The sequence below is a fragment of the Abramis brama genome (genome assembly GCF_963993115.1).
Source record: "Abramis brama genome assembly, chromosome: 2".
NCBI classification, from domain to species: Eukaryota; Metazoa; Chordata; class Actinopteri; order Cypriniformes; family Leuciscidae; genus Abramis; species Abramis brama.
Genome location: NC_139964.1, coordinates 63141711 through 63165804, shown reverse-complemented (window position 1 = coordinate 63165804; position 24094 = coordinate 63141711). Strand labels below are relative to the sequence as shown.

The following is a 24094-nucleotide window of genomic DNA, read 5'->3' as shown; positions in this document are numbered from 1 at the left end:
GCTATTTTTTTGTTTTGTTTGCAAAAATGCTTTTTATTCTCTTGTGCAGTAAATTATTTCTTTGTTTGCAAAACGTATTTATTTTTTCTCGATCCTTAATTTTTATTTTGCAATTTATTTATTTATTGCTCAATACCTTATTTTTCTTTTGCAAAACTTTATTTTCTTTTGCAATACTATTATTGTGTTGCAAATATGTGTGGCAGGAATGTGACTCCACATTGCACCAGCAGTTACGGGGTTAATACGGGGAGAACAGGAAGTGTCGTATGAGAAAATATACATGCTGCGTAGGCTGTCGTGCCTGTTGATATTGTTCTGCGTTCGGCATTACGCTTCAACAAAGAGCTCATTTGTTTGTCTATCTTAAGACATTACAGTGTACCTTGATGTCGTTTGATTTATTAATTAATATGTAAATAAAAAAAATACCTGTAGCTTAATAGACATAATACATCACATTGACCTGAATTATTGTCCCTGATTTTTTTATGAAATAGTGTCGTTGTTTTGCATGTTATTTTCTGTATTTAAAGTGTCTAAATATACTGCATCACAGGCACAGCTTCACATGAGTGTCAGGTTGCCCCTCCTCTGAGTTGCTGTAGTATAAAATCAAACTGCTGTCAGTGCGCCACTGAGACTGACTCACTCATACCACATTGCAGGTACGCAGTGAGAGGACAAGTGTTCACCAAACTATTTTCCCGGCGAAAAATAAAACCCTAATCTAAAGCAAAATGGTGAGTACAACATTATTTTTAATTGTTAGATCTACTGTGAAAGTCTCTTTGCCTGTAAACACATATTGCTTTTAACTTATATGCTCAAAATCGGAATATCGCGTTTAACACGTGCGAATAAAGCACTGTTTTCATCCAGCGAGTCGAAGATAATTAAATCGTTACACTGGCGATAAATATTACTTTGAGAAATGCAAGCTGACGCAGTTGGATAAGCCACTGTGTATAGGATAGGCCTATAATATTGAGCGCGCAAATGAAACGCGGCCATGTTATATACGTTTCTAATGCGGATGCTGCTGTTTGGAAACGCAGTAAGACAGTTTTAAGAGGGAATCATACAGAAATACTTTAACGACAGACTATGATCAGACATTTCAGAACAACCTGAGCAGCATTTTAGATGCTGTGCAACGAGGTCGGTCCAGTTAATGCCGTCTCATCGCACACGCACAGTCACGTGACTTTATTTAATGCGTATAGAGGAATTGTTCCCATCGTAGTTAATGCGCACGGTTTCTTATCGCATAAAATATTCACCCGAGTCAGTTTAGGCCACAATTTTTTTTTTTTTTTTTTTTTTTTAAATGCGCATTTTTTTTGAATTTGAGAGAATCTGGGCGTTTCCATTCAGCGGTTTTTTTTTTTTTTATGATATTCCAAAATGCGCATGAAACAGGTGGATGGAAACCTAGCGAGCTAAAGATATGTATTTTATTAACTGCGTATTTTAAATTTTAATAACACATTAGCAAGAAATAACAATAAAAGACTATAAAAAATAAGTCTAATGCACTATATATGACTCTAACCGTCTCTTTAAAAGTGACTACTAGCCTAAAATAGATTTTTTTTTATGCCATATTATGTTTATAGCTAGATTTGACCATATTTTACCATCACTTCATATATCCAGTACTTTGGAAACTAAGAGCTTTATGCCTTAAGCTCTTATGGGTGTGGTTATGGGTGTGTTTGTGATTTTACTGAACACTGTTGTGGCTCCCTGCCTCACTATGTCCCATGATCCAGAAAAAAAAGACACAAAGATGTTCATGCTGGTTGAAAAATATGCATAATAATAAGAGAAAGGGGCATCTTAATCAGAAAGAAAACTGTGTAATAATGGTTGATGGTGAAATGCTAGTTTTTCTTGATGTGACTAAGACGGCATCATTCAGTAAGGTGATTCATAGTTTGTGAATCTTCTAGAATCTCAAGCTTTGGGTAATTATGTGAAATATTGTGTGCCAACCGTCTTTTGAAATAAACCCACACGCATTGCAAAATGGACTAGTGCCAACAAAAGCCCCCTGTTAAGAACTAAATAAGTGTTGTAAGTCTCCAAGCCTGTTTTTACATGGAAAATATATTAGAACCAAGTGTGTAGGAGTTTGTTTATGCTGAATTCCAAGGACAAATGGTTCACGCATTCTAAAAGTCCCAGTCACACTCATGAGGACATTCTGTTTGTCTTTTGGATGCCAGCTGAACCTTTAGAAACATGTCACAAGATTTATTAGTGATCGTTCTCTGAAACCTTAATATTTTGCAAGCTGGCTCCCTAAAAGCATGGAAATGAGGTTTGCAATGTGAAATTGCTCATTTATTTCTAATAAAAAACAACAACATTTCTATTCTTTTCTTTACAAATCATGAGTTGCTACCCAGTAAAGTTAAAAATTAACAAACTTTAGTCTGTGTCATATCTCACCTTACACTTTGTAACCATAATTATTTGCTCTTTTTGCAATCATTACACAGAATAAGGTTGAAGGTAAAGACAAATATTAAATTCAAGTGAATTTGTGCTTATTACATATACTTTAGGGTAATCAATTCCTTATCGTCAACATGCAATTGACAAAGTATTTAGAAAGTTAGTACTAAAACTAAATCGGGTCAATTTTGATCACATTATTCTACAGAAATTTCTTTTTTTTTCTATGTAATCTTTCGTTAAAAAGTGAAATGACCTGCTCCACCCTTTTTCTGCTGACAACACCTTGGTCATGTCGGCCATTATGTTAACAAATAGCCAAACAGCTATTAGGGCGTTGTTTAGACAACTCATATTAATATATGGCTCTGTTATGGTCAATATAATCAATCTCCAATGTTGAAAGTTAAGAAATTGGAAAAATAATGATTTCTCCAAACTGGAGAAAACACCCAAACACATTTATGCCATATTTCTGTTGCAACTATTTTGAAAGAGGTAAAAAAAAAAAGGAAAAAAAAGTATATACTAAGAGAACAAGAAATGTATGAGACAACAGAATTTGCAGAAGTTGTAAAAAAAAAAAAAAAAAAAAATGCAGGAAGACAACTCACTGTGGGGTTCCTGGGTTGGTGGTGGAGGGTTTGGTTGGGGAAAAAGAGCTAGTGGAGAAAGATGACCTGTAGCAACCCATAAATAACTTCTAACCTGGCTGCCATGCCCAAACTAGGCTGTCCCATGTGCCTGTGTAATGTACCATCCCACTCCCCACTGACTCACCAATAGGCAGACAGGGGCCGAGGGGTAAAAATAGTGTCCCAACCCCAGGAGAATGAATTCAGAGGAAGAGTCATGCCGATAGAGGAGAATCAGAGTCTGGATATTTCTTCTCAGTATGATGTAGGCCATCTCTCTGGAGCGCAGGCACAGATTTAGGTGCTGAATCATTACAGAGCACTTTTACTGCAACCATGTGACCCATTGCACCGGTGTCCTAACATTTTAATGTTTAATGGCAACACTGACGTATATGCCTTTGGCAGACATCACTTTGAAATGCCTGGTACTTTTCTTTTCTTTGCTTGATGAATAGAAAGTTCAAAATACATTTATTTATATTTTATATTTATATTAATATTTATATTTAAATATATATATTTTTTGTAACAAATGTATTTACTGTCACTAAAACAAATACTGACCCCCATTTGAACAGTAGTAGTTCAGCACATTTCGCTGTCTCATAAATTTATTGTAACATGGCCACAGAAAACCAGAACACAACTTTCTATTTTCAATTGTCAATTTTTTTTTTTTTTTTTTTTTATATATATATTTTCTTTCATCCTCCCTTTATAGCACACATACTAAAATTCCACATTAGGGTGCAGCTTGCTCTGTTGTCTGATATAAACCTGTTGGGGCTGATGTCGACACCTCAAGCCTTTTCATGCTGCTTCAGACTTGCCAGGGTGTGTGAGAGGAGCGAGGAAATGTTTGTGGAAGGTGTTTTGTGTGTATGTGCGAAGAGAAAATAACGGCTATGAGGGTTAGTAGCAGCCTGTCTGCCATTAGTACCATAAATGTCACATCGTTACTGATTCCCAGGTCGAGTCTTTCAGGAAACTCCCTTTCCAAACAAACAGAAGTGTTTAACATGCCATGATACGAATTCAAGGCTGGCTTAGACTTTATCTCAGGATTGTCATCTAGATAAGCACAAACCCGTGGCTGACGACAAACGTGTTTTGGGGCTTTGAGTGATCCAGCCAGTACTTTTGTCCTGTCCTGTCCTGTCAGCTGCACATGTCAGTCATCTGTGACTGACATTGTGTAATAAGCCTACCTCACACCATTAAGAGCCTTATTTGTTTGCTTCTGCCCCCTGGTGGGCAAAACAAAAGTCTGAAAGGTGGCAACATGTATTTTTTTTATTTATGGTTTGTTCTATTGTTAAATGCAATCAGTATATTTTTACATGCATCTTTATTGGATAGACATTGACCAGAATAGTCAGAAAAGAGCATGCATATTCAAGTAAATAGACTGATTTTCATATTGGGTTTGGAATTTTTTATTGATTTCATATTGACCGCCAAATGTCCCATGAATGTTGTTAGTTGAATTTAGGAGGAACACTACAGAGTGTACTGTCACCTAATATGTTATGTTTGCAATGCCATACAGCACTACTTGGTTACTAATATAATCTGTTTCCTCTCCACAGCGTGAGTGTATCTCTGTCCACGTTGGCCAGGCTGGCGTCCAGATGGGTAACACCTGCTGGGAGCTGTACTGTCTGGAACACGGTATCCAGCCCGATGGCCAGATGCCCGACCACAAACCAGTGGGTTGCCATGATGACTCGTTCACCACCTTTTTCAGTGATACTGGGTCTGGCAAATACGTACCTCGTGCCATCTTTGTAGACCTTGAGCCAACGGTCATTGGTAAATATCATCATGGTGTTACATTTAAGGCAACAAGCCATTAGAGGTCATGCATTTGTAAATGCATTAAAATCATTGCAGCGCCAAGCAGCGCTTTGCATTTATAATAGAAAGAAAAAGGGACGGCACACTGTTAAAATACAGTTTTTCAACCATTTTAGTCTTCATCGGGCAGTGAAAAACGTTGCATTTATAAGCAACTGGACAAAAGACAGTGTTCAATCAGTAATTACATTTATTATCACAGATAATTATTTTGCAAACTGATTGCGTATTAATAAACCCAATAATTTTTTTCAGAGGCATAAGGGTCAAGATCCTTATTTTAATATACTTTGTATACGGTTATATTATTAATATTTTGAAATAAAAATATATTTACAATTTTCATTTCAATGTTAGTTTAAGTTTTTATAATTTAAATTATTATAAAAACATAATTTGTATTAAATAATTAATTAAATGTAACATTAATAAATAATAGTTCATAATATATTATTATAATAATAATAATTTCATTAAATCTAAATTATTATAATAATATAACCATGAGCAAATCTGGTATGCATCACTGATAATTAAATGTTATTTTGGGTCCAGAGGTGTAGGGGTCAGGATTAGTGCTATTTTAGTATGTATATGCTATTATTGTCACTTTCAGGTTGTATATAAACACATTACCAAGATGAATCACAAATCAAGTCTTGACTAGATAAGGCAAACACAGAACTAATATACAGGGAACAAATAGCTGAACAGAATAACTAATCAAATGATTAGCCATAGAAACTGACAGGCAGGGAGAAAGCAAAGCCAGAAAACAAAGTCAAACTGAACATAACTGTGACAGCACGCCCCCTCCCTGAAAGGCGCGACCTCGCGCTGACAGTCCCAACGAGGACAGGAGAGGTGAAACCAGGGTGGTGCAGATGGTGGGACGATCCAGGGAGAAGCTCGGAGCAGGTTCTAGGTGGCGACGGTGTCGAAGGAGGGAGGAGCCATGGCTGGGATTTCCTTGACGTGGCCATGGTGACAGAGCCGATGGTGGTAGAGCCTTAGGTGCAGACGGAGAGCAGTGGGACACAAGCGACCCCTAAGGCTTAAGCAGAGGAGCTGACGAAAGGCGCTGGTCAGAGGAATCAGGTGATTCCAGAAGAGAGGCGGGAGTGGGAGGCCGGGTGGGACCAGCGCAGATGAAGGTAGGCATTCAAAGTCGGGTAGTATCAGTGGGGGCATGGAATCATCCTCTTCCCAAACCCATTGTCCAGAAACCCATGACTCGCCCTCGGTGGCTGTGTAGGCGCCAATTCATCCCCTCGAACTGCACTATAACCTCCCATGGAGGCACACGATGAAGCCGGCTCACACACCTGGTCAGACGTGTACTCGGGCTCAGTCGCTCCTTGCGCTGGCTCTCCGTCTACGGTGGGCTCAGGCGTCGTGTCCATCTCACGGGGTAGTGTCAGGCTGGGCTCTGAGTTGGGAGTGGGGCTGGTGGTGTCCTCCTCGGGACCGATCGTGAACTCCGATTCATTGTTCACCAGCACCCACTCCCCATAGGCGGAGAAGTCCTCACAGGGACCGTTCGCTGGCAGGCGTGCCTTCGCCCGCTCGCTCAGGCTGGTGTGGAAGAAAACACTTGAGCGAGTCGTCCGAGTAGTGCACAAGGCATGCCAGATCTAAAAAGTCCTGGGTATAATCCTCCAGCGACCGGTCCATCTGCTCCAGGCATAACAGTCTTACTGCCGGCAGATCCATGGGGAAAAATAACACACACAAAAACGGCACAACAAAATATTGTCTTGGTCCGGTCTTCTGTCACTTTTGGGTTGTGTATATAAACACACGACGGAGAAGGTGAATCACAAATCAAGTCTTTTCTAGATAATCCATAAGACAAACACAGAGGAAAGCAGGAACATAGCACAGCACGTATACACTGACGAGACCGGACAACTCACAAATTAATCAAGGGAACTTGTATACAGGGAACTAATTAGACAACAGCTGAACAGAATAACTACCATAGAAACTTATAACCAAATTGACAGGCAGGGAGAAAGCAAAGACAGAAGAACGCTCAAAACTGTGACAATTCTAGTATTAATTAATATTATTATTATTCTCTTTTGGTTTTTATTTTAATGTTAAAGTACTTGTAAAGTACTTTTGTAACAGTTTTAGGTAACAACAACACTGTCCAGGATTTGGTGATTTGTTTGCTCTAACTTTGTACGGCACTGGTATGTTATTCTTCCAGATGAGGTCCGCACAGGCACCTATCGCCAGCTGTTTCATCCCGAGCAGCTCATCTCAGGCAAAGAGGATGCTGCGAATAACTACGCCCGTGGCCACTACACCATTGGCAAGGAGATCATTGACTCGGTGCTGGACCGCATACGCAAACTGGTAATGTGAAAAAATTGTGTTGCATGTACTTCCCAACGAGATCAAAATAACAGAGACTAAAATGCAAGTTCTGTCCCCTCTTCCACACAGGCCGACCAATGCACGGGGTTGCAAGGTTTCCTGGTCTTCCACAGTTTTGGTGGAGGCACAGGCTCGGGTTTCACCTCCCTTCTGATGGAGCGTCTCTCAGTTGACTTTGGAAAGAAGTCCAAGCTAGAGTTTGCCATTTACCCAGCTCCCCAGGTGTCTACGGCTGTGGTGGAGCCATACAACTCCATTCTGACCACCCATACCACCCTCGAGCACTCCGACTGTGCATTCATGGTGGACAACGAGGCCATCTATGATATCTGCAGGAGGAACCTGGATATCGAGCGCCCGTCCTACACCAACCTCAACCGGCTCATCAGTCAGATTGTTTCCTCCATCACCGCCTCGCTCCGCTTCGACGGCGCCTTGAACGTCGATTTAACAGAGTTCCAGACCAACTTGGTGCCCTACCCTCGCATCCACTTCCCTCTTGCCACGTACGCTCCGGTAATCTCCGCCGAGAAGGCCTACCACGAGCAGCTCTCTGTGGCTGAGATCACCAACTCGTGTTTCGAGCCCTGCAACCAGATGGTGAAGTGCGATCCACGACATGGAAAATACATGGCCTGCTGTTTGCTGTACAGGGGAGACGTGGTTCCAAAAGACGTCAACGTGGCCATTGCTGCCATCAAGACCAAGAGAAGCATCCAGTTTGTGGACTGGTGTCCCACTGGCTTCAAGGTGGGCATCAACTACCAGCCCCCAACTGTGGTTCCTGGTGGAGATCTAGCCAAAGTGCAAAGAGCGGTGTGCATGCTTAGCAACACCACTGCCATTGCTGAGGCTTGGGCTCGTCTCGACCACAAATTTGACCTGATGTATGCCAAGAGGGCCTTTGTGCACTGGTACGTGGGTGAGGGAATGGAAGAAGGAGAGTTTTCTGAGGCCAGAGAAGACATGGCAGCTCTGGAGAAGGACTACGAAGAAGTGGGCCTTGATTCATTCGAGGAAGATGAGGAGGGTGAAGAGTATTAAAATGGAAAATTGTTGTTATTTTTCTACCAGAAAAATCTAATAAAATGAAGCTCAACTTATGTTGTTGTGGTGGTTCTTTTAATAATTTTGTGACGTTGTCAAGTTGTAAAGTACATGCAATTCCTTCCAATACAGAAAAGATTTTAGATTTTGATTAATAACACTTTAGAGGCTAATAACTATTATGATCTAAATCTTCTGTAAGATATTAGATATTATCAACACTATTTAATCATAAGCTTTTATGCTAATAATGATATTACTTAAATTAATTTGATTACCCAATTAAATTGGTGTAAATGTAATCCATGCAAAATGTTTATCTATAGAAAGAGCATTAATATGGCAAATACTACTAATTAAAAATTATATTTAGATAAATGGTTTTATATCTAGACTTCTTAGTCACTTTTTGTAGAGCAACACACATTTATACTTGCATAATAAATGTGTGCATTTATATTATCAATTATATTAATTTTATATATTTATTACCCAAATTGAAATGGGGTATTGGACTGTATATCATGCTATGCAACTGTCTTCTGGAATGTTCCAGCATTGGTTTTTTTATTTATTGCATAACAAAACATACACATAAAAATAATAATATATAATAATAACAACATACACATAAAGAGGATCATGTTGTAGTAACTATTATCTATTACATTCATAATATCAATATATATATATATATATATATATATATATATATATATATATATATAATTATAAATATATATATAATATATTTTTATATATATATATATATTATATATATATATATATATATGTAGGGGATAACTTACAATAAATTCCACACAAAAATAAGGATACAACAATTCTATACATCTGTTTTGCTTTCTTATTTCTTGCATCTTTTAGGGCTGCAATATAATGCTTAAGTTCAATTTTAAATAATATAATGTTAGGTTTATTATTAGCCCATTTCTGTTTGTGTATATGGTATTTTCCACACATAAGTAAATCACCAAATTTTGCTCCAAACTCTTATTTTTATATAACCAGATAGCCGAATCTTTAATTTTTGTGTGATTAAATATTACATATTCATTATAAATCCAAAGCAATTGTGTAAATGCACATGCACATTCAAAGAATAAATGTTTTATGGATTCTAGTTTATGCCAGCATTGTATGGGTTAACCCAGCAGCCGTAATTTACGTCACGGTTACGTTTTCTTTGTACACGGAAGAAAAGAAACCGGAGAAATCAGCGGAGGAGGAGGACAAGGAGAGCGTCTCTGTAAGGTAAACAGAGTCTCACTTTAATCCTTCGATTAGATCTATACTGGATGACTCTAATATAGCTATGATAGCTAATAACCTAATCTAAATCTGAATATTATGGGTCTCGCTCGCTCAAGTCACTGCCTGTGAAACAAACCAGATATTCTTGAAGAGTCATGCCACGTTTACTGCGGATCTCGATCGATGTGTAGAACATGAATCAGAATTATACATCAGAATGTAGTCATGAATAACGAATTCACTGTAAATGCAACGTGTATTTTCCCAGCAACTCTATCAGGTGTCTATCAAGTCGCATATGTCAACAGCGCACGGCATACAGAAAGATATAAAGAGCCAATCAGAAAGCTCTGTTCTAGCCGTGAATAATTTATTTTAGTGGAAAATTGGACACTGGCAGTGGCTTATGTGAACAGGCAGTATTCAATTGACTTTTTATCAGTTGGGCTAAATTATCTTGCTTATAAAATAAACAATATTTTTATTTATAGCCAGGATTTAGTGTCTTTTTTTAGTTGCTTTACAGAAATCAAGAAAAGAGGATATTCTTAAAGACCTAGTTCACCCAAAAATGCTATAATAACACTCCTATCATTTATAATTTACTGACCATTTTCATTTTTGGGTGAACTAACCCTTTAAATAACCCCAGTTACAGATGTGTGGATATTGTAAATGTTCATAGGGTCATACAGCTGTTGAATATAAATATAAATAATGCAGGATTTATTATAAAATATGCTGTAATTACAACAGATTTTGTTATCAACACATATTTCATGTATTTGCAGTAGACCAAAACAATGCTGCAAAACATACTGTGAATAAATGCACTCTAGATTGACTTTATATAGCCTTCATTGCTCCATTCTGAATATGGAATAGAATAAAGAACAGAATATGAATATGGAATAAAGTAAATTCTGAAAAGAATATGAATGTAAGAAGTAATCAGGTCATGATCTCTTTCAGTGCCTCTCCTCCATCTATGGTTGGTCTTAAGCAATGCTCCAAAGAACATGGGACAAGCTTTGTGTATCTGCTCACGCAGTGTCATCACAATTGACAACAAGAGATACTTCTTCATCCAGAAACTAGAAGAAGGGTAAGGCTAAAATGCTCGAAAACGTACTTGAATTGTGTGAGTCCAACAATGTCTCCAATTATCTTTGATGATTATGCATGATCATTTTCATCTGCAAGTGTGCTCAGCAAATTCTCCGCTCCTTCTAGAGGTTTCAGCTATGTTGACCTGGTAGAGGGTGCACAAGATGGACGCTTCTATGCTCTGAAGCGAATCCTTTGCCATGACCGCGAGGCCCGTAAGGAGGCTCAGACCGAGGTGGAGATGCACCGGCTCTTCAACCACCCCAACATCCTCAGCCTGACCTCGCACACCTTCATGGATCGCGGCGGGAAGTGTGAGGCCTGGCTATTGCTCCCGTACATCAGTGTAAGTGGCCAGTCTGTGTTCTGCTTTCCGTTCCAGTGAGTTCTGAGGTGTGCAGTGTTTCACTTCCTGAATTGTTCCTGTGCAGAAGGGAAGTCTGTGGTCCGTTCTTGAGAAGCTGCGGGATAAGGGGAGCTCTATGACCGAGAGTCGCATCTTGCACATCCTGCATGGCATCTGTGAAGGCCTCAAAGCAATCCATGACAAAGGCTATGCACACAGGTACTGACAATTCATTCATCCTGAACCCCCGGTTTCACAGACAAGGCTTAAAGCTACAATATGCCATTTTTTTCGCCGCTAGGGGTCGCTAACCTCTTACAATAACAAAGGCGTATGTTGATGACGCATAAGCGGAATTATGGAACTTGCCGTCATGCCGAAGGATCTAATAATGTTTATGGATGAGTGAATACATTGATGTTTTTAACATGACTGCGGTATGAAGCAGGGCTTCAGTGCTAATGAGAGACAGATATCAGATACCCGCGGATATAAAGGAATAAGGACATTTTATTCTACCGAACTAACTTACCCGCAAGTGCTGACTAATACTCACACAGGTCAGTTTATTAGACGAATTAAACTTGTGAGGTAACGCAGCACTGTTTCACTTGGTCTACACTATCACACTAAACTGTATTTGAGTGTGTTGGAAGTTATAATGTTGTATGAAACTAGCAGTAAGCTAGATCGACATTAGAATAACATACTGATAATATTGATTAGTTTGCTCACCTCTACATTTGCACGTCTCTGTCAAGTCGTAGTTTGTCACAGACGTGAAGCTCTCGGCATCTCGAAAACGCCACACTGATATTGATCCTCGTTTTAGTTCTCCTTTTGTCCCAAAGTCTGCTTGCCATTGTCCATAATGTTTGAATGAAGCAACAACAGCGCGAGCGTGCCGCTAGACGTAACGCAGTTGTCCACGTCTGTCGCCATGGTTACTATGGCAGTACGAGCGGAAACCAGGGATAACGCGGATATTACGCCATTGACAGGTGACAAGTGGGACAGGGCGACAGGGACGAGCCATTATTTAAAATTGGAATTTCTCTGAAATTAAAAATCTTTGGGAACTTTTTGGATATTGTAAGTACACAACTGCAGGAAATATATCACACTGTGCAAGTGATTTTTGGATATTTTATTACAAAAATCTTAAAAATTTTAGCTTTAAAGGCACAATATGTAACTTTTTTGCTTTAAAAATAGCAAAAATCACTATATCTATGTTATATATTTTTTTTAGTTGTGTACTTACATTATCCCGACTGTTTCCAACAACTTTCAAACCAGGAGAAATTTGAATTTAATTCGAAGACACGGCACGTTTCTTTATTTCCGTTTTGTCGCAGTCAATGGCGTCATATCCGCGTTGTCCCTGGTTTCCGCTCGTACTGCCATGGTAACCAGAGCTATGAACCAGAGCCCTCTGATAGTAACCAAGACGACAGACGTGGACCACTGTAGTTCGCAATGTCTATCTGCACGCTGTTGTTGTTTCGTTCAAACATTATGGACCACGGCAAGCAGACTTTGGATAAAAAAGGAGAACTAAAACGAGAATCAATATCAGCGCGGTGTTTTCGAGATGCCGAGAGCTCCCATAGACAGTATATAAACAAGAGCTCCACGTCCGAGACTTCGACCGCTCCTACATGTACTTTATTAAACAGGTGAGCACATTTACATAAAACTAATCAATGTTATATAGTTCAACAATGATAAAATGTTAGAATATGATCTGTATGTTATTCTCATGTTGATCTAGCTTACTGCTAGTCTCATACAGACAAACTAACATATACATTTAAACACATTCAAATGCAGTTTAGTGTGATAATGTAATGTTAGACCAAGTGAAACAGCGCTGCGTTACCTCACAAGTTTAATTTGTCTAATAAACTGACCTGTGAGTTGTAATCCTGCACTTGTGTGTAGTTCGGTAGAATGAAATGTCCATATTCCTTTTATATCCGCGGGACTCGCGTCGCTTGTGGAGCTGATAGCTGTCTCTTAGCAATCCCGAACTGCTTCATATCACAGTCATGATAAAAACATTGATGTATTCAGTCATCCATAAACATTATTAGATCGGTCGGCTTGACGTTGACGACAAGATCCATAATTCTTAGCAAATGTTGCGTCATCAAACTACGCCTTTGTTATTGTAAATAGGTTAGCGACCCCTAGTGGAGAAAAAATTCCATACTGTACGTTTAAGCCTAGTCCCAGACTAAATTGCATGTTTGAGCTGAAAGCAACTTGCACTGATATATCTTAAAATATGTCACTGCCATTGTTTTGTCTTAAGATTCACACCAATAATGATTTTTTTTTTCTAAGGCACGTTAATAAAAGCTACTTAAATGTCCTAATTGAACTAAGGTCTAATCCTGGCTTAATCTAAGCCTTATCTGTGAAACCGGGCCTATATGTTTAGTTTTGCCTTGGTTCTGCATTGAAGATGGAACATGTAAAGGGTTAGTTCACCCAAAAATGAAAATTCTGTCATCATTTACACCCTCAAGTGGTTTCAAACCTGTATGAATTTCTTTATTCTGCTGAACACAAAAGAGGATATTTTGAAGAATGTCTGTAACAAAACAGTTGATCGGGCCCATTGACTTCCATAGTATTTTCTTTTTTGTGTGTGTGTCATACTATGAAAGTCAATGGGGCTTATCAATTGTTCAACTGTTACCCATATTCTTCAAAATATCTTCTTTTCATTTTGGGGTGAACTATCTCTTTAACTACATTAATAAGATTTTGTAATATTAATTTCAACATTTACTAATATATAGTTACTTAATTCACCATGAACAGCATTCATGATAAAAGATGGCCATGTTTAATAAATAAAGAAATGTATTAATAATAATAATAATAATAATAATACATAAATAAACAATTCCACTAAGTAATATTCTCATAATAAGCCACTGTCAGTGTCCAATTTGCAATTGTAAAACAAATTATTTAGTTTGTATTATTTTAGAGAGTTTTCTCTTTAAATGCTGCTTATATTTTTTCTACATTTCTATACTATTATAGTACTTACTAATATTTTGAATTAGCTTGAGTTTTCACTTTAATTTTTGTTAAAATATTGGTGGTTTTGTTATGTGCTTTTGTCATTTTTATTCTTTTTTTAATATTTCTATTTAGCTTTATTTGTATTATATTTTTAGTTTCAGTCATCTTAGTACTTCAAATTTTTATTTCAGTTAGTTACCAAGGCAACACATTTTTGATCTAATTATTATATCTAATATTTAGATTTTTTGAATATTTTTTACTTAATATTTGATCTAATATTCTTTTTTATTTCAGCTGTATTTAAAAAAGAAAATGATTTTTAGTATTTTTAGTTAACGAGAACATTGCTGATTCAATCTGATTTTATTGCTGAAATTATACATTTGGCATACTGTTAATATTTTATGTAGTATTACTGATGAATCAGTTTTAGACTTAATAACCACACTGTAAAATCAGCTTGAAACACAATATCCTGCCTGAGTAAATCCCTGAAGAAAAGAGGGAGTATCCATCATCCAACAAAGACTGAAGACCTGAAGTCAAATAAAAAATAGATGAAGATAAATGAAAGTCCCACTTATATGAATCCTAGACTTTCAATAATAGTTACACCAAAAGAGATATTATATATAGATATTATATATATATTAGACAACAAAAGCTGACCTGATGCTTAATGCTGAAGGAATATACTGTTTTCAGTCTGAAATATGTGGCTGTTTTTTCCTCTTCTTATTACATCTCTAACATGAGTTTTATTTCTGAAAACAGAGATTTGAAACCCACCAACGTTTTACTGGATGAGAACGATCAGCCTTTTTTAATGGACTTGGGCTCCATGAACAAGGCCAGGATTGAAGTCCGAGGGTCACGTGAAGCCATGACCATCCAGGTTAGAGCTGAAATATCAAGCAGCACTTAATCGAGAGTTACCAGTGTAAGGGTGGATTTCCTGCAGGGGTTCAGGCTGCAAGACTGCCAAATGACTAAAGAAATGTTATTAGCAAGATGGTAGAAAACTGTACATTTCTTGTCTATTCCACCCACTGCCACTTATACCAATGACTGAAATAAGCGCAGTTACGATAGCTTCATATGTGGGAGAGCGTTGCTATAGAGAGTGACAATATTGTATTGCAATAGGAAGCACTTCAAAGTCAATACCAAATCAAAACTATTTAGCACATTCATTATAATTGAAAAGGTTTAATGATAAAATATGGTTATGGTTTCACTTAAAATAGTTACAAAATAGATGTATGAGATGATGATGACTTATACCATTAATCTTACCCAGCATGTAAAATGTTACGATAGAGAGAGAGATATATATACAGTACAGGTCAAAAGTTTGGAAACATTACGTTTTTTTTATATTTTTGAAAGAAGTCTCTAATGCTTATCAAGGCTGCGTTTATTTGATCAAAAATGCAGAAAAAAAACAGTAATATTGTGAAATATTATTACAACTTAAAATAATAGTTTTCTATTTGAATATACTTTAAAAAATAATTTATTCCTGTGATGCAAAGCTGAATTTTCAGCATCATTACTCCAGTCTTCAGCGTCACATGTGACATCCAGTCTATCACATGATCCTTTAGAAATCATTCTAATATTCTGATTTATTATGAGTGTTGGAAACAGTTCTGCTGCCTAATATATTTGATGAATAAAAGGTTAAAAAGAACTGCATTTATTCAAAAAAAAAAAAAAAGAAAAATTCTAATAATATAAATCTTCTTTACTATCACTTTTTATCAATTTAACACATCCTTGCTGAATAAAAGTATTGATTTATTTCAAAAAAAAAAAAAAAAAAATTACTGACCCCAAATTACTGACCAGTAGTGTATATTGTTGTTATAAAAGATTTCTATTTTTAAAAAATGTGCTTCTTTTTTTTAATTTTAATTTTAATTTTTTTACTTTTTATTCATCAAAGTATCCTAAAAAAGTATCACAGGTTATGAAAAAATATTAAGCAGCAGAACTGTTTCCAACTTTGATAATGAATCATCATATTAGAATGATTTCTAAAGGATCATGTGATAGACTGGAGTAATGATCCTGAAAACTCAGCTTTGCATCACAGAAATAAATGATAATTTAAAGTATAATAAATTGAAAACCAATTATTTTAAATTGTAATAATATATCACAATATTACATTTTTTTTTTCTGTATTTTTGATCAAATAAATGCAGGCTTGATGAGCAGAAGAAACTTCTTTCAAAAACATTAAAAATTGTAATGTTTCCAAACTTTTGACCTGTACTGTATATATATATATATATATATATAGAGATAGAGAGAGAGAGAGAGAGAGAGAGAGAGAGAGAGAGAGAGAGAGAGAGAGAGAGAGAGGAGAGAGAGAGAGAGAGAGAGAGAGAGAGAGAGAGAGAGAGAGAGAGAGAGAGAGAGAGAGAAAAGAGAGGAGGCAAAGGGAGAGGGCCCCAAGAAAGGGATCCAGAGAATCAGAGAGCCAGAGCACCAAAAGAGAGCAAGAGTTACAATCTTCTTTTATCCTTTCCCTGACCATGTGACTTTAACCCAAACGTGAGACGTTCAAACTGACCAATCAGATAATTCCAACTTCCCCCACTGTACTAAAGGTGTGACAATTCATAGACTCCCAAAGTACAAACATCTTGGCCAACAGGCCTTGATCACTATCACACCCAGCATGTAACCCATCTGTGCCTTTAGGAACTCCAAATGGTCCTTGTAGTAGAAAAAGGGGGTGGCAAACAGTAAAGCAAATGTCTTGGTTCATTTCAAATATCTTGGATTATTTTCAATCCTACACCAGTAGCTATGTTTCCATCCAAACTTGTGCGCAAAATTGGAATATTGCATAAAATATTTCCGAATAAATCGACGTTTCCATCCCATGTGTTCAAGAGATCAAAATTGTCACTTCCTGTGAAATTGGTGCAAAATATCTGTTATAAAAATGGACGTTTCTGCAAACGCGCAGACGAAACGCAATAAACCCCATTATGTTATCTTGCGTTCGGATTCCTGGTGTTTGAGAACGCAATCATGTGAAACACTTCTGGGAGGAAATTAAACCAAATCATTCTGATGACAGACCTTCCCTGCTCCCCAATGTGCATACTAACCATCCTAAATAGTATGTGAGATTAATGGTGTGTCCCAAAGCATAGTATGTTGAAAAGAGGATGCCAAAAGGGTGGATCCGTGCCAGTGTTTCCAACTATTTTCAAAGGAAAGTAGCTAACGCCTTCCCTAAAAGTCGCTAAATGTCGCTAGATGACGTCATACGTCAATTAGCATATTCAGGACGTCATCGCTCCGTACTTGCGTTCTGCCTGCCTAATGTATTTCTCTCTAAATGAATGCTCACATACTGTATTTAATATAATATAATATAATATAGCGAATGTCAAATAAAGCTTTTTTCATTTCCTATATTTTTAGAATGAGTAGCTATGATATAGTGAATGACTAAATTTTTTATAGGCCTATGTGGAAAATTATCTGAATTGAGAGAGTTCGGGAAGCGGATGAACTAAAGCTCTGTGATAGTGAGTATTACAAGTATTAAGCACAAGAAAAGAAAGGAAATTAAAATGGTCAAACTAAATATAAAACAAAAGAAAAGCAGATAAGTGATAAGTCCGTGGAAAAACACTACTCATTCACGTCTGTCAGCTGCCGTGCTGTTGCTCCTCTCAGCCATTCACTAAACAGGGAACACTGATCCGTGCTCCCTCTTAACGGCTAATATTACCCACAACCCATTGCGCATTGGAGGAGGATTCGGTTCGGAAATACCAACACCAATAAGAAGTGTTTGAAAAACAATTACAAACATGGCTGATCTGTGCGAGCGACTGTTAAAGGGCTTTGAGTGAATAATAATCAACATTTAACCTGATAAAACAAATTATTTAATATTATCTGTTATATTTCAGTTGCAATAACAATGTGAACTTGTCTAAACATCCGTTTGGCCATTAACGTTTAAATGCATCTTTATACAAAAATATCCGCATGAAAGACCCACAATTCTTTTCTCTTCAATTCGGTAGGAAATTAGATGATTTCGCAAGAAATTAAACTGCAAGATGATTGACAGGCCAGTTTACGGCGACAGGATGCACGTAACTATGCGACAGCGCGTCCATTAAAAACTCAAATTTATGACGTGATAGTATGTCCAAAGCTTGTTTTTATATTTATATTATATACTTTTTATATTTATATAGTATAAGTAGGCTCAGGCATTTTAGAATGATCACACATTTGAGATGCTGCGAAATTAACTTTTTTTTGTTGCACATCAAAGGATTTATTTATTTGTAAATGTGTTTCCGCTGTAGTTTATGTGCATGTCTTCTTATCGGGTAAAAAATTGTATCCTCAATTTAGTGCATACGTGTTTTTTTATGTGCATCTTTGCATTTCCATCCAGTATTTTTTCTTTTTGCGATATTACAAAATGTGCATAAAAATAGGTGGATTGAAACATAGCTAGAAAAACAAAACAATAAATCAATCCTCTTTTGTTTATGCGTTCCCTTTCAGGATTGGGCTGCTCAGAGGTGCACCATCTCATACAGAGCACCAGAGCTCTTTAATGTGGAGAGCCACTGTATCATTGATGAGAGAACAGATATTTGGGTAATTCTCTTTTTTATATGTGTTTTGTTTATGGGTGTAATAGTAACTTTTCAGCTGTTCTTTCACAAAAACAACATGACTGTGTCTGCACAGGTCTTATGTTTGTAAACTTCATCCTTCATCTTTTCATCTCTGCTCTTTCTGATCAGCATGATGTTATGTCTATGTCAGTCTGTTATGTCAATGTCATGATGTTATGTCTGCTGTCATTCTGTTATGTCAATGTCATGATGTTATGTCTGTCATTCTGTTATGTCTGCTGCAGGTATCATTATTTTTTCTCTGCCTGTAGTCTCTAGGTTGTGTGCTGTACTGTATGATGATGCTGGAGGGACCGTATGACTTGATATTTCAGAAGGGTGACAGCGTAGCTCTCGCCGTCCAGAATCCAGTCTCCATTCCACAGCCTTGCAGGTGAGCTTGAGCTTATTCAGTGCTGTTATTCTGTCAAATTCAACCGCTTTGGACCTCATTGGAAGAGGCAGCTCGTTGCAATGCCAGATCAAATATTTTGTATATGTTTGTCAATCAAATGTAATATATATATTGTAATATTATATTTTAAATAATATTATAAAATAAAATTTTGAACAAATTTTCCCACATTGTGTAACTTGTGTGGAATATTATTATTTTTTAAATAATATTATAGTATTACATTTTCAGCTAATTTTCAAAAATATTTTATATTTTAATTATTGCTATATTATATTTTAAACTAATTTTGCCTCATTAACAAAATTATACATAAGAAATTGTGTAACTTACTTAATGTCTGCATTATCTTAATTTTAATTTTAAAATTCAAATTTGTTTTATTTCAAATATAAATAAAAAAATATATATATACTAGTCTGCATTTCAGTTACATAATTTTTGTGTAAAATGTGTTAAGGGAAAATGTAATATTATAATATATGTTTTAAACAAATTTTCCCTCATTAAAAAATGTACACAAACTTAAATTTTAAAAAATAGACTCTAATATTATTTTTTAAATGAATATTCCCACATTTAAATATTTTAAACTTACTTAAATGTGGAATATTATATTTAAAATAATATTATATTATTTTTAAAATATAATAAAATACATTATAATATTAATATTAATTTATATTTTAAACAAAGTTTCCCTCCTTATTTTTTTATTTTAAATGTAGAATGTTATATTTTAAATACAATTATAAATATGTCTTTTAAACCAAATTTTCTCACTTTTTTTACATAAGTTTACAACGTTTTGGAAAATATGTTTAAAATGATGCTGATTAAATGATTAAGCTGTTTCAGATCATATTACCAGTTGAATTAATTTCAGAAAACAGCTTGTTGAAGTTTTCTAATGGTAACATATTTTAGCATGTAATCGGAGAAAAGCAACCTGTAACCGGTTACCATGTCTCTATCTTTGACACAGTTATTCTCAAGGTCTTCAAACCCTTCTCAGCTCCACTATGGTGACCAATCCTCAGGAAAGGCCCACAATCAGCTGGGTGCTTGTCCAGGTCCAGAACCTTCGGGACTCAGACGGTACAGAAATAGAGACCAACAGAGTATGATGTTTCCACTGAGATTTCATGCCTGTTTTCTAGTGGACTCTGGATTTTTTGGACTATGCACTCTCTCTTCCGGAAAAAATCACAAGCCTTGCAAACATTTGCTCTCTCTTACCTCACTGAGCTCAGCATGCCATGGTTACACACGCATCTTTGTTGGTGAATCTCATATTTCACCTGAAAATCTATATTGAGCAATGAAATGATCTGATGATATTGGAGTGAAATATGAGCTGGGCATGTTCCTGATTAAGCCATGCAAACCACACAGGAGAGGGCAAAAACTCTGTTCACTACGATGGCAGCGATATCACAGGCACCTGTTACATAGCATCAAACTGGTTGCAGATTGTAATTTGGCTTCTGTGTCTTTTCTAAGCTTGGAACCAAAAATTATTTATGAGGGTTTTATAGAGTGCTGCGGGGATGGCATCAAAACCCGTAAGAATTTGGCCAATGGTTCCCTCAGGATTTTCCTATGGGGTTTTCAACATATGAGTAAAATAAGGATTGTGGTAAACATAACTTAATGATACTTGGACATTTCGCTCTACAACATAAATTACACACACCCATATCGAAAACGTGAATTTTGAAGCTATGTTTATTTATAAAAGTAACTAGATAAGAACATTTGGGGTGTGAGTGTATGCGGTTTACTTTGTAGAACAAAATGTCCAAGTATTGTTTAAATATATCTCATAAATTGAAAACCCCATTATAAAAACCCTTAGGAAAATGTCGAGGGCGAATTAATCTTCAGGGTTTTGATGTCATCCTTGCCACCACTCAATTGATATTTTAGCTGTTCAAAATGTAATTGACATTAGTTATTTAAACAACAGTTCTCCTGGTAAAGCAAGACATGCAGAGATTTAGGTACTTTGTGTTGTGACGGTTCAAAGATAAAACTGACATTGGTCTTTATTTGTGAGAACGGATTTCTGTCTAATTCATGTGTAAAAGCATTCTTATGTATGTTGTAGCAAAAAATGAAAGAGTAAGTTATTAAGTTTAACTCAGTTGGTTATAGCGCTCGGCTTTTATAAGCAAGTGAAAGTGCTGTTCTGTATAAGACTCTGAGAGGATGCATAACAAACGGTCATGCCTGTGAATATTTAATACTAGTTCATATTACATTGCAAGAATGATGTGTTCACTTTTCTCTTTTTAAGTGGTATGAATTACTGCATAAATACGAGTTTGTTTTGATTTAGCAAGAAGTTCCTTTCATTGCTTACAGTATTAGGGTGTTCTTTGAAGGAACCGTGTAATAAACAGGTTTTAATGCATTTTAATTCAGCAAGAAATCCACATGGCTATAGATAATTTCTGCATTCAGTCATTTGTTCATGTCTGATGAGGCTTGGCTAGTGTGGATGAATCTCGCGGAATAATTTCCAGGTCATATTTTATCTGCAATATCAATAAAAAGAAATCGGTTAATATTTTGCATTAGAAGGATTAAAATGAAGCCTTTTTTAGGACGTTTTTTTTTTTTTTTTTTTTTTTTGGGCATTATGTTCAAATGACCCGGACATGTTCACTTATGTCACGAATCACATGCTGTTTCATAATTCAGGACTAAATGTATTGAAGCATTCCATTTACTAGCCTATATATTGTAGTTGGAATTTTATCTGTGAACAAGGACCTAAATATGTTTTATTTTTATTTTATTATTATTTCAGAAAAATTACCTTGATATTCAGATTCACTGCAGATTGCTTTGCGATGTATGACACTCATCATTTTCACTAGAATGTTGTTGTGTTTTAAAGGAACATTTTTAACTTGCACTTGCAATTCTGTCCAGGTTTGTTTCCGTTGAGGAATACTTAATTATGCAAGCCTCTTAATTTATAGGATATAAGACTGGAGACATGTCTCTTGGCATTCATTTGCGTCATTTGTTCCCTTTGTTTTTTATAAATGCTGAATAAAGTGTGATTTAAACAGCGACCGATGGAGTTGGTTTGGTTTTCCTGAAAGTGTCAGTGTCACCACACGAGGGAGATGTTGCTCAAGTTGTGTTGTGATCTCTGACCAGTGGAGCAAACTGAAGACGGGGTCTGGTGAGTGTTTATTGACATTCTGTAATGTTATTGTTCATTTTGATATCTAGTGACATGTAAACATATGTGTCTCTATGCCCAGAAAATGGTAATACCATGGTGTTTTAGAATCTAATACAGTGTAATACTTCGAAGTAGGCTACTTTGGAGTACAATACCGTGGTACTGTATGCAATTTAGCCATGTAGTAACACTTTACAATAAGGTTTCATTTGTTAACATAAGTTAATGTAGTCTATTAACTAACCACGAGCAATACATTTGTTACTGTATTTGTTCATCTTTGTTAATGTTAGTTTACTTGGTTAATAAAAATACAGCTGTTCATTGTTTGTTTGTTACATTACAGTGCATTAACTAATAACAAATACAACTTTTGATTTTAATAATGTATTAAATGTTGAAATTAACATTAACAAATATTAGTAAATGCTGTAGAAGTGTATTTCATTATTAGTTCATAAACTAATGTGGTTAACTGTTAAGTGTTATGTACCATGCATATGTGGAAAAAACATTCCTGCTGGGCAAAAACAAAACAACAAAAAACAAGCTGAAACCAGCCCAAGCTGGTTGGCTGGTTTTAGCTGCTCTCCCAGGCTGGCTTTAGAGGGGTTTTGGACACCTTTTTTTAATCTGACTAGGCTGGTCTGAGCTGGTCAAGCTGGGAGACATCTAAAAGCAGCTTAAACCAGCTTGGCCAGGCTGGAAGACCATCATAAACCAGCTATTTCCAGCTTAAACCAGCTAAGACCAGCCTAGGCCTTAGGCCTTTTTTGCCTTTTATTTATTTTTTATGTTTTTTATTTTATTTTTTAGCAGGGATTGTATTACCATCTGATGCAGTAATTTACCACGGTACTTTCCATTGTAATTCTATGTTGGATATTAGTAAAAAAAAAAAAAGAATTCATTTTTGACACTATTTTTTTCATACCCTGTATGAAAATTTCCTTAAACTGTGATGTATGATACATTTATAATATTAAATGGTTGCAACACTTAGGATTAGATAAAATAAAAATAAAAAGACACTTGAAAATTTGAAAGAATTGAGAATTATTAAAAAACATGAAAAATATTTATACAAAAAGCATTTTTAATTTTTTGTGTACTTCTTTTTGTAATTAAAAAAATGTACCTGTTCTTTTGACTGAGCTTTTGTTTTCGCCAAATTAATTAAAAATGTCTCCGCTACTGACATGAGGAAAGCATCCAAAAATCTGTGAATGTTGGCCGCTTTGGCTCTGTAACAGTGTGACATTTGAATGTTGTTCATTTAGTGGCTGACCTTCACTCGTCAAGGACCACCTACCGAAACCTCAACAAAAAGGTCTGGTCAAACCCCTATGGCTGGTATACGCTGCTACTCAAAGGTATGAAACAATTATTACAGGCTGTTTAGGCTCCTGAATTTATGATTCACGGGGGCTGTGAGGGTCAAAAGTGACGTTCTGACTCAATGTTCATCTTAATAAATCTCATCAATGACCTTACGCCACCGACGGGGGAAAGAGAAGCCATAAACTGCATATGGACACACGTTCACCTAGACATCGTCACTGCCAGACAGCCGACGTATAATGCACAGACATAGATACAGTTCCAGTGGGATGAATTACACTTTAATTAGCTTTTCTATCCATG

At 36.2% G+C, this 24094-nt stretch overlaps 2 protein-coding genes across 2 annotated transcripts; both read left to right on the top strand.

Moving 5' to 3' along the window:
• The first annotated feature begins 261 nt into the window (after positions 1–261).
• tuba8l2 (tubulin, alpha 8 like 2) lies at positions 262–8446 on the top strand. Its single transcript, XM_084100764.1, has 4 exons — positions 262–743; positions 4691–4913; positions 7174–7322; positions 7413–8446. The coding sequence occupies exons 1-4, from the start codon at positions 741–743 to the stop codon at positions 8385–8387; spliced, it is 1350 nt and encodes a 449-aa protein (XP_083956890.1). The 5' UTR covers positions 262–740; the 3' UTR covers positions 8388–8446.
• Positions 8447–9458: 1012 nt separating this feature from the next.
• On the top strand, positions 9459–22334 carry stk16 (serine/threonine kinase 16). Its single transcript, XM_084101256.1, has 8 exons — positions 9459–9662; positions 10635–10767; positions 10896–11115; positions 11201–11334; positions 14935–15055; positions 18718–18813; positions 19106–19227; positions 20234–22334. The coding sequence occupies exons 2-8, from the start codon at positions 10682–10684 to the stop codon at positions 20373–20375; spliced, it is 921 nt and encodes a 306-aa protein (XP_083957382.1). The 5' UTR covers positions 9459–9662; positions 10635–10681; the 3' UTR covers positions 20376–22334.
• Positions 22335–24094: the final 1760 nt, after the last annotated feature.

Excerpts from the sequence above, each read along its gene's own strand:
- tuba8l2 (XM_084100764.1), top strand. Across the intron at positions 4,914-7,173 it reads CCTTGAGCCAACGGTCATTG|ATGAGGTCCGCACAGGCACC; the intron begins GTAAATATCATC and ends TTATTCTTCCAG. Across the intron at positions 7,323-7,412 it reads TGGACCGCATACGCAAACTG|GCCGACCAATGCACGGGGTT; the intron begins GTAATGTGAAAA and ends TCTTCCACACAG.
- stk16 (XM_084101256.1), top strand. The coding sequence starts at position 10,682 with ATGGGACAAGCTTTGTGTATCTGCTCACGCAGTGTCATCACAATTGAC. Across the intron at positions 11,116-11,200 it reads TATTGCTCCCGTACATCAGT|AAGGGAAGTCTGTGGTCCGT; the intron begins GTAAGTGGCCAG and ends GTTCCTGTGCAG. Across the intron at positions 19,228-20,233 it reads TCCATTCCACAGCCTTGCAG|TTATTCTCAAGGTCTTCAAA; the intron begins GTGAGCTTGAGC and ends TCTTTGACACAG.